Source organism: Benincasa hispida, chromosome 11, assembly GCF_009727055.1.
Source record: "Benincasa hispida cultivar B227 chromosome 11, ASM972705v1, whole genome shotgun sequence".
Lineage (NCBI taxonomy): Eukaryota > Viridiplantae > Streptophyta > Magnoliopsida > Cucurbitales > Cucurbitaceae > Benincasa > Benincasa hispida.
In genome coordinates this window covers 13,578,124-13,589,337 of record NC_052359.1, presented here as the reverse complement: position 1 = coordinate 13,589,337, position 11,214 = coordinate 13,578,124, and the positions used below count along the sequence as shown (strand labels likewise).

Genomic DNA, 11,214 nt, shown 5'->3' with positions numbered 1-11,214 from the left:
AATAAAACATTTTTCAATTTTTAAAAATCAAATTCACATTCGATTTTTATTTAATTTAATTTCCGTGAAAATTAAATTAACTAGAAAAACTAAAAATTAAATTGAAAATTCCACTTTGAGTGGAATTTTCCAAAATTTTCTATTCAATTGGGATGGTTTAACCCAATTTAAACACCTTTCCCACTTACTTAGTGCTAATTGAAGTATAAATTAGCAGCTAAGTAAATGCTTGCATGATTGATATTCTTAAAAAAGTTGAATCTCAGCTTTGAAGATCACCATGTTGCTGGAAATTCTGAGTTTGACTAACTCTCTCCTAAACCCTCTTCCTTCTCAACCCAATTGACCTCAATTCAGTTTTTCCACCACACAATCTGAGTTAGAGGATAGTAGAGAAGATCCTCTTGGTGGTCTAATGTGCATTTGGAGGCCAAATTCGTGAAGAGGAGTTGGAGTTAAAGAGTTACTTCAAAGGTATTGTTCATCTTGAAACCCCTTTTTGAAAATAGTTTTATTTGCATGCATTTAAACTCAAATTAAATGTAATTAGAGTGATTATTGATTTTGATTTCTTTTGCTGCTTGTATGTATACTCTATCAATTTTTACTAGTTATATGGTCTATCACCGATAAACTTGAAAAGAAAAATCTAAATCTTGATATATCTATAAATCTTTTGCATTATATTGTACTACATCTGTAAATATTTTAAGTCGTATTGCTATATTTGCAAGCCCTCAAATTTTAAATTTAGGAGCCAAAGTCGATTGGGATTGAGTAATAATTTCATTTGATTGGAGTTATTGAACTTACGCCATGTTTACCAAACCGTAATGAAAATTGGTGTAATCGTGATGAAATTTTATCGATGAATTAATTGTAATGAGCATGAATCATAAAATGTAATTAGATTGCTTTTGATCACATTTACTTAAAATGATGAGTTTTGTCACATTTACCGTTATCGTTCCCGTTACGTTACCATTACCTTTGAGGGTCAAACAATAATGATAATGGTAAAAGTGTCAGAATTCATAATTTTTTCTCTGTAGCATTAACAATAATGATAATCTTAACCGTGTTAGTAACGGTAATTATACGACGTAAATTCTAGATGAAATTAGATTGAGCATGTTCCGCTCGTCAATCAATCTGTATATTCTTATTATAGATTTAGAAGTGAATCCTATATATCGAATGTAGAACACAAATAAATAATACAAAAGATAATTAAATAAGGCTCACAATCTACGTTATCATTCATTTATTACCTTCTCCCTAACGTAAACATGACCTTATTGGATTGAAGGGATAAAAAACGAATTGTTGGGTTTGAATTTGAGTTGAGATTTGACCTTGACTTGGTCAAAACAAAAGCAACCGAAGAAAGGAAATCAGGTTTTGTTTTAAAGTAAGAGAAATTAGGGCACCACCTGGTCCCTTCCTTCGTAATTTCTCTCTCTCTCTGACTCACTCTTTTTTTGTTTTCACTCTCAATCTGCCGCCGCCACCTCCCGGTGTCGTTGCTGCCGTCTTCTAGCTGATCACCGTCGCCGATCGCCGCTGTTGCTTCTTCTCTTAGTGGGTAAGAGTTTTTATTTTTTATTTTTTTTTTGTGGCGTTTCCGCCCCTGCCGTCGGAGTCTTAAGTCTGTCCTAGAGGAAGATGGAATCCTCCGTGAGAGCAGCTGAGCGAATTCTTTCCTATAATTTCAAGAACAAGAAGCTCTTAGAAGAAGCCCTCACTCACTCCTCCTACCCCGACTCTGCCTCCTATGAACGCCTCGAGTTTATCGGCGATTCAGCTATTGGCCTCGCTATTTCCAATTATTTCTTTCTTGCTTTTCCGGACCTCCATCAGGGCCAGCTATCTCTACTTAGGGCTGCTAATATTAGCACCGAGAAGCTTGCTCGTGTTGCAGTCCGCCTTGGATTGTATAACTATGTTAGGCGCAATGCCGCCGCTCTTGATGATAAGGTTTTCAAATCACCTTCACTTCTCGTTTGTTCCAACAGCTTTGATTTTGCCCTGATTTTAACTTTATTTGCGTTTTTTGATTGTCTAGGTTAGAGAGTTTGTTGATTCTGTCGCCTTAGAAAACAACTCAGTTGCGTATGGTGGGTTGGTGAAGGCTCCGAAAGTTCTTGCTGACATTGTGGAATCTGTAGCTGGTGCTGTTTATATAGATGTTAATTTTGATCTTCAAAGACTATGGGTGGTGAGTTCTTAGTTATATTTGAAGTATGATCATTATTACTTTACTAGCCAGTCACCAATTAGTCTTTTTTTTTTTGTGTGTGTGTTCACTCTTTTGTAGATTATTAGGGGTTTGCTAGAGCCTATCTATACTCTTGAAAGCTTACAGGTAGAACCCCAACCTGTAACTTTGCTCTTTGAAGTTTGCCAAAAAAATGGGAAGCAGGTTGATATTAAGAATTGGAAAAATGGTCCCAACAACGTCGTGAGTGTCTATGTTGACGGTAGTTTTGTTGCTTCCAGCTCTTCAATGCAAAAAGAAATTGCAAAGCTTAGTGCTGCTAGAGAAGCTCTCGTCGAATTGTCGAATCATATGGATACCAATACTAAAACAGTTGTAACTATTGATGGTATCGATGAATCGTTTGAGATTGAAGGGGCAAAGCATAAGCTACATGATTTTTGTTGCAAGAAAAAGTGGCCAAAACCAACTTACAGGTATATGATATTTAAGATGTTGCATACTTGTATCGCTTGGACTCTGAATTAGGACGTAGTTTTTATCCGTTGTAGTTGTAGATTTTTCATTTTACAAGCGTGCACTCTAACTTAAATATTTGCATTCTAACCAAGTGGTGAATTTTACAATAATTTATAATGAAATGCACCTTTCTAAGCTTGCCTGCTTCAATTGTAATCTTCCAATCTCATATCTTCACCAAACTAATTCTCTCTTCGCTTCATGGAAAAATTTTTATGATTCTTTTTAATGGTTGATGCTCACCTGCACTCGCTTCTGTTTTTAAAAGATAAGATGGGGTTACTTTTGACATGTCTTAGAAACATTAGTTTCAGCCCTTACCAGCTAATTTTAGTGTTATTATATCTGTACACCGATTTGTTCAAAACTTGTGTTCTTTTGAATCTCTCCACCCATTGTGCAATATAGTTTTACCTTGTATGAGTAAAACTAAAGACCTGTTTCCCTTACTTTCCATCTTAGATATTGATTTTTGATGCGAATGAAAGTCTTGGATAGCTGTTTGGATTATCTCAAGTCGTTTTGTGGATCATAAACAAAAGTTGAACACACGTAGATCATTTACCTTCTCCTTATCCTTATTTTTCGAATGTGTTCTAGCACTAAATACTTTGTGGAATTCTTACTTGCAGTACTGAGAAAGATTTAGGGCCTTCACATGAGAAGAGATTTGTTTGTTCTGTTATAATCTCCACTCCTTCTGATACACTCTATATGTTGGGAGATGAGAAGTCAAGAGTAAAGGATGCAGAGAACTCTGCAGCCTCTTTGATGATTCGTGCTTTACAGGAAAGAAACTATCTCTAATACATATATTATTCAATTGGGCATAATCTAACACATTGTATAGTGAGTTTATGCTTTCTGATGCCTTCACTTTTCTTATCTATATGTATTCTTGGAGGTAGGTATGTTGTAAATCATTATTCTACTTGCCTATCTGAGTACAAGTTATTGTATTAAAATCAGTATTTATTGCGATGTAAAATTCAAGCCAACCAGTTTAGGCTGTCTGGATGTGTAATCTACCCATCTGGTCTCTACTTGGTGCATGTTTGGGAGCAATTTTAGAGTGGGGAAATTAGTGTGTGAAGCGTTGTAGTTTAAGAAATTACTTGGGCGTTTTTTTATTGCCTACAAATCCTACTTCCATTCATTAGTTTTCAAGTTTTTGTTGGCTATATTTTAGAAGTGTTTTTAAAATCATGTCAAGTTTTGAAATCTAAAAAAAAAAAAACTGTCTTTAAAAACTTCATTTTGTTTTTAGAATTTGGTTAAGAGTTCAATTCTTTTATATTAAAAAAAATATGCAAATCATTGTAAGAAATTAAGAGATAATAAATTTAATTTTTAAAAATTAAAGATAAAAAATGAAATAATTACCAAATAGAATGTTGTATATGTAGGCTCATTTGTTGAATTTAACCTAGCTGTAACTGTAGGTGTTAACAGTTTGAACTCGTTGATTTTTAACAACTCTTGATATTTTTTTAATCTGATCATATATGTGATGTTTTTATTCTATGTATACTTCAAAATTGGTAACGATATAGACTTTTATTTCTTTTATTTTTCTTGTCGGGGTAAGGGATGGATAAGATTGAACATTTGATCTCGAGGTTGATAATACATATTTGATAACAATTGAGCTATCTTTTATAATAATAATTTAGATTTAAACTTTGAATTGGTAGCAATTTTATCATTTTTGTGAAAACTTTTATGAAAATAGTGTCTATTTTAATTATGCCAACGTATTAGTTTATTTTCTTTTTTCTTTTTTGAAAGGAACCTTTAGTTTCTAATCATGCTAATGGTTTTCGACTAAAATTAATGATAAGGTTATTTTTTATTTATTTAAGTTTTAAGAGTATTTTAATTTTTTTTTTTTTGAAATTTTGGGTATATTTAACACAAAGTACAAAATTGACATTTTTTTTTCAATAATTTAGTCTTCAATAATTAAGCGTGTTCTAACATCTCAAATGATTTTTCTTCAAACTTTAAGTAAAATTTACTAATCATTAGATCCAATAGTAAGTGAAATCAATCAATTATAACTTAGGTTTTAGAAGGATAATGATCCTCATAAATGATATGTAAGAAATTTTTGGACGAAAGGAGAAATGACAGAAGGTTTCGTAAAAGATGAAGAAGAAGAGATGTTGTTATCTCTTCTCTTTTCAATTTTATTAAAGCATGAATCTAATTAGGTGACTCAATTTCCATTTCCCCTTGATTTTTTCTTTTAATAATTGCTTGTGATCTATATTTAATTAAACAAAAAATATTTGTGATACTTAATTGAAAGATAGCATCTACGTAACTCATTACACTATATTAAAATTTGACATGTACACCGACAATAAGCAATATTGCTTCAACAAACTTACAAATAAAAATAAAATATATTTAATCAATGACAATCATCAAAAGTCATAACTTTATGACATTGTAAAACATTATAAATTTTTTTTTTTAAAAAAAAGCCCTCTCATATTTCTAACAAAAAAAAATTGAATGTGCCGCGAGTATTTATGACGTTGGTTTGCCCTTTTGCCCATAGTTTCATGAAGCAAAACTTGTACATATTAAAGGTACAAAGAATTGAACCTTCGATTTCATGGAAACAAGTTGTACATATCAATTATTGAATAAGCAAGTATTTTCCTCGTAAAGTTTGAGATGTATTATATTTACACAGCCATTCTATGTCATATCGTTTTATTTATCGAGTTGGCAGTAATAAGAAATAAAAAAAAAAAATGTTGTTTATATTAGACACAAAAAGTAACTTTGCTTATTCTCTATACGTGAACAAGTATGACAAAAGAATTTCTTGTTTCAATTCACCAACTTCTTCTTTTCTTCAATCAATTTCTTTACTTGAATCATAGTATCTCGAAACCTAGTCAAATTTATGTTCAAATTCTGGCCATCTATATAAATAGCTCGACTAGCAAAGTAACCCTTGGCAAATATTGACTGAGGGTCTCTAATAACCGTATGATTTTCCCCATATTTTTCCCATAAAGAACTCTCCTTTGCCTCAATCTTATACTCCAAATACTCAAGCTCCATCTCAGCCGCTGGCTTCCCAAAGAAAAACGTAGAAGGCCAATCAAGCCCGAACGGCACCACCTGCACGACCACCGCGCCGTCCGCCAAAAACAGCTCGTTCGTCAACCCGGCTCCATGCGCCCCAACGATCACACTACACAAGTTAACAACCGACGAAAACTTATCCAAATTCGACATTCTTTGCGGCGTTGTCGGCATCACTTCGAACCCGACTTCCTTCATCATCTCAACCATTTCCCCTTCATTCATAAACCTTCTTGAATTTTGACGAGATATCAACATTACCATTGGCTTTTCCTCACTCAAGTCCTTCACATGTTTCACTTTTAAATTATACGTTTGTCTTAGGAAACTCCGAAAGTCCGCCATCGAATAACCTCCCGGAATATCGGTGTTGTTCAACGATAAAATGTTGTGGAATTTAAGCCCTATGATACCTCCATTGAAGCAATGAACACCTCCATCTTCATCTGGATTGATGACATTGTAACGGGATAAACCGGAGAGAATTCGGTTGTATTTTCGGACCCACCAAGGTTTGTGGTCGGTGATGAGAAACTGAACCCCAGTTCGAAAGTGGTAGGAAGTGATGAACAAAGGGATGATGGTCTCGTCGAACTCGTGGAAAAGGTTGCCGGTGAAGCCGCCGGTGGAGAAGATGAGAACAGGAACATTATGGATGAATTGACAAAGGGGTAAAAGGGTTTTGTTTGGTTGGAATACTATTTGGAGTGGAGTAACATCTCTTAAGGTAATTTTGTCCTCTTGTCTTGCATATGGATGAATTAAGATCGGAGAAAAATTAGTTTGTTCAGAATCATTGTTGGTTGAGATGTAAAATTTAAGGTTGTTGTTGTTGATTCTTGTTGGGTTTTTTGTCAAACACACTTTGGAATGTAAATCAGTATGACAAGAAAATCCTGTTTTTTGTAGTTGGCTACGATCCTCACCTGTACGTAAAACCAACCATAATTGTTCAGCTTCACTAGATTCTAAAAAATGTTCTGATTTTAGGTAGAGAAATAACAATAACGATTTGATTTTTAGTTTTTTGTTTGAAAATTATGCTCGCCTTTTTACAAAATGATATAATGTTTGAAGTCTTAACTAAATTAAGCACAAAGATAGCCATTTTAAAAACAAGAGTTTGCTTTTAATAAAAATAATGCTTGTCGTTTCTCAAATTATGTTTATTTTCAAACCTTGAGACCTTGGAACTTGTATCTATTTGGTTTAATGACTCTAAAGAACTATCACCCTTTAATAATTATTAGTTCTAATCAGAAATTTATAGCTCGAAAAAGTTGTCATAATAGCAAAAAAATTCAAAACTTTTCATTTTTTGCAGCGAAAGTCGTATTTCTCCCCTCATATTCAATGACTATTATTTATAGTCATAAATTCGTGACAAAAAATAAAAAAAAATCTGTCATAAATATTGGAAAATTCAAACAACTCTATTTTTTCTTGAAAAAAATGAGTGAATTTGACTTTTATGATTCTTTTTTTCTCTCCTCCCTAGTCCCTTTCTTCATGTGTCAATAAAAGCTCAATTTATAAATAAAGATAATTTTTTATTATTATCTTACAGAGATGAGTATATTATGTAGAGAAACATAAAAAAATTTAAAGAGATAAAATTTTGAATCATTTAATTGGAACTCAAATGAAAAATTTATAGTTTAACAAAAAAAAAAAAAATCCGAAAAAATGACGTGATAATTTTTTTTTTTAATCAAAATGAATCAATTGAAAAATGATATATGAAGTAATGAAAGAGTGTCATATGGTAGATTTTTTTATTTTTGTTTGATTTCAATTTAGAAGGAAAATAAAATTGAAAAAAAAGTAATTATATAAATGTGTCTAAGAAAAATATATGTCTGCAGCAGGTGACCGTTGGTATTATTATTATTATTATTTTTATTATTTCTTTCGATCTCCACATTTGATTTGATTGTTACCAATATATCCGATTTAGTTTTTTCCTACTTCTCTCTTTATTTAAACACAATCTTTTTCTTTAAATTTTCACAATAATTTTCATTATGTACCAATCATCTATAAAACACAAAACTTTCGTGGTTGATCCCTTTAAACTTTAGTTTTCTTATTTTCATCTAATTTTTTAAAGGTTTATTCTACGGTGAGAATTGATTTATTGAGTGATGAAATTTTGTAAATCCATTTTTTTAGAGAATTTATTAAGTGTGTTCTTTAATTTTTTCAAACTTTTGTTAATAATGAAATATCAAGTAAAGGGGACTCCATCATGATCTTACGAATCTAAAGATCTCAAAATAGAAGAACGAGAGCCAGGTTTGAGAATAAGGTGGGATCCCTGGATCTAGTGGCCAGTGAATCATAAAAAATATGGTTGTTCTTGATCCCGAAAAATAGCAATCGTAACGGTTTGAATTTATTCTGTGGAAAAGATTGAGTTTGCTTTTCAACTTAAAAAGAGAACAGTGTATTGGTTGAGCTCTAATCAATGGAAAGAGTCGGCGAAATTTTTATCTCTATATCAAGAGGAGGTTGGAGAGTGGAGTAGGTCGGTTGTGTCGTACCGCTATAACTTTATAATGTCAATTGCTATATCTCTCTCCTATTTAATTTTATAATTAATTTTATTATATTTTATTGCATTAAATATTTATTCTCAAAGTCAACCGTTCATATTTGCATTTTTTGTTTGGTAATTTTTAAATTTCTACATCCCTAACCAAATTTGTTATTAGAATCAATTTAGGTATTCAAATTTAATTAATTATCTCAATTTCATGATTATTTTGGGTTGGATTTATTTACTTGAAATTATTGTTTAAATTATTTGTTAACTAGAATTGTATTAATTTATTTGATTGGACTCACATTAAGAAAACGTATGATTAATTTGTATAAACATTATTCATTTCAATCCTAAAATTATTGGCAAACTCAATATTTTGGCTCCTAAAGTTTGGGATAACTTGATTATTGGTCGGTCCAACTGTTAACACTTTTGGTTTTTCAATTAACTTTTATATATATATATAAAGTTGATTAGACAATTTTTTAATTATTCTAAATTGACATGGCTAAACTATAATAATGATGTATTTTCAGGTGGTTATTGTGACAAAAAAAAAAGTAACCATTTAGTTTTTCTTTTCTTTTTAACTTATTTTCTTTCCATTTCTTATAATAGTTATTTCATTTTTCTTAAATAAAAAGTTGAATTAATAGCCAAATTCTAAAAGTAAAATTTTGAAGCTATATTTTTATAGGTCTCGTTTTGTAACAATTTCGTTTTTTATCTTTGTTTATTGAAAATTATGTCTATTCTCTTTTTTCTTTTCTTTTTTTTTTTTAAATGGTTTGCATCTTTGTTAATTACAATGGTTGAAATTTTGAGCAAAGTTTCAAAAATAAAAACAAAATTTTAAAAGATAATTTTGTTTTTTTAATTTTAGCTTAGGTTTTTAAACCATTAGCTAAAAGTAATAACAAACAAAGAAATTTGGAGGTGAAAATAATGTTAAACCATTAATTAAAATTAATAACAAAGAAAGAAATTTGGAGGTGAAAATAATGTTTATAGATTAATTTTTTTTTTTTTAAATAGTTATCCATTGAGGCTCAAATGATTAATCAAAGACCTAAGTAACTAAAAAAAATTAATTGCAAGGATTAACTCAGCACATAATTAACTTACTTTTCATGTGATTTAATTTTGAATAATATTTGTCCATATAAACATATAGATTTTTATCAAGTAAATAAAGAAAACACATATGACCCACATTAAATTTTCAATCAAAGTAATAATTCATATATAATTATTTTTAATAAAAATAGTTAAAATAATTTTCCATTAAAAAGAAAAAAGAAAAGAAAAGTCCCATACCTCTCACTAGTCTTCCCATTAGAAATTCAAGAGGCTCTATCTCTTCTAAGCTCTCAACAACTCTTGTGTTATTGCTGCTCAGACCATCTCTCCAATTGCCCATCATCTCCCATCTCACTGCATTACCAATCCAAAAATTTTAATACATATATTTACGTGATTCATTAACAGTTGCATAATTAAGAAGAGAGAAACAATTTATTATTAAAAAGAAAATATAAGATTATAAATTTAGAGGCGCTAGCAAGATTAAAAAGTTTATATAGTATATTCCTCGAAACTCTATAACCAAAATCCTAAACAACGTAAACAACATAAATATGAATACAACTGAGGTTTTCGGGTCGTTGCCTCAACCCTACCAAAGTACGTTGTCCTTAAACCTTCGTACTTGAAGATATTTCACTCATTCGAAGGCTTGAAAATTTACACAGTAATACGATTACTGTTATATCGTACTAAACCACTAATTAACTCAAGTACTTATGCTAAATGGTTAACAAACGAATGATTAATCTAAATAGGTGACAAGAGAAAGGGAAAAGAACTTAGAAACGTACATGAATGAAATGGTAGAAGATCGAATGGGGCAAAGAGTGCAGAAAGAAGCAAAGCAAAGAGGAGCAAACAAGTTGAATATGCTGCAACAAGCACCAAGCTGCCTCCTGCTTCTCTCATCATATTCTTCTTCTTAATTTACCAATCAATAATGATGAAAGGAGAAACTTGGTTTTGCACTTGTGTGCTTAAAGACTCCAAAAACAATTAGTTGGTTTGTTGTCAAATCTTTGGGAGACTCTTTCCATTTAATTGCTTTCCCCATTTTCAACTACCTTAGTCCTCTTAGGCGTGCATTAGCTACATTTATATTTGTGCATTCCGTCTCGTTGTTACTATAGAATTAGGATGTGTTTGGTGGCCCGTAATGTGATGAGATTGTAATGTAATGTAATAAAAAATTCACGTTTGGATTGAACGTTTTGAGTCAGATTTGAAAAATAAAACTCATTCCGTTTCGACAGTTTTCAATCTAACCATCTTTCTCAACGTTTTCATGCTTCACGATCTCATTTTTGTTTCGTCTTGAGTTATTCATACTTTTCAACATTCCTCTGATTCCTAATAATCCTTATTACATCTCAGCTCCTCAAACACACCCTTAAAGTTTAATTTGTGACAAATCTCTTTTTGCTTCTTTTTTGAAAAAGAAAAATTGATTTTATTTATTTTGTGATTAAAGTGGGATGTACAAAGAGAGATGCATCCAAGTATTTCTCAAATTTCGTATGTTATAACTTATATTGATGATTACTTATGTATATTTTTCAAAGTAATAATTGAATGCAGCTCAAGCTACACCAATCTTTATTCATCTCTTTCAATAACAAAGGAATATATATATATCAAAAAAGAAAATTTTGTCGTGTGACAACTTGTGATTAAGTACTTAGGTGGTTACCTAATAATTGGAATTAGGTATGGGAGGTTGCAGTCGAGATACACTCAAATA

The 11,214-nt window shown here is 31.1% G+C and overlaps 2 protein-coding genes across 2 annotated transcripts; one reads left to right on the top strand and one right to left on the bottom strand.

The window, feature by feature from the left end:
• The first annotated feature begins 1,406 nt into the window (after nt 1-1,406).
• On the top strand, nt 1,407-3,763 carry LOC120089885 (ribonuclease 3-like protein 2). Its single transcript, XM_039047311.1, has 4 exons — nt 1,407-1,977; nt 2,066-2,218; nt 2,318-2,694; nt 3,370-3,763. The coding sequence occupies exons 1-4, from the start codon at nt 1,666-1,668 to the stop codon at nt 3,542-3,544; spliced, it is 1,017 nt and encodes a 338-aa protein (XP_038903239.1). The 5' UTR covers nt 1,407-1,665; the 3' UTR covers nt 3,545-3,763.
• A 1,684-nt stretch (nt 3,764-5,447) lies between these two features.
• Nucleotides 5,448-10,524, bottom strand: LOC120091459 (alpha-1,3-arabinosyltransferase XAT2-like). Its single transcript, XM_039049492.1, has 3 exons — nt 10,265-10,524; nt 9,705-9,821; nt 5,448-6,768 (listed from the first exon to the last, which is right to left on the bottom strand). Exons 1-3 carry the CDS (start codon nt 10,383-10,385, stop codon nt 5,582-5,584), a joined length of 1,425 nt encoding a protein of 474 aa, XP_038905420.1. The 5' UTR covers nt 10,386-10,524; the 3' UTR covers nt 5,448-5,581.
• Nucleotides 10,525-11,214: the final 690 nt, after the last annotated feature.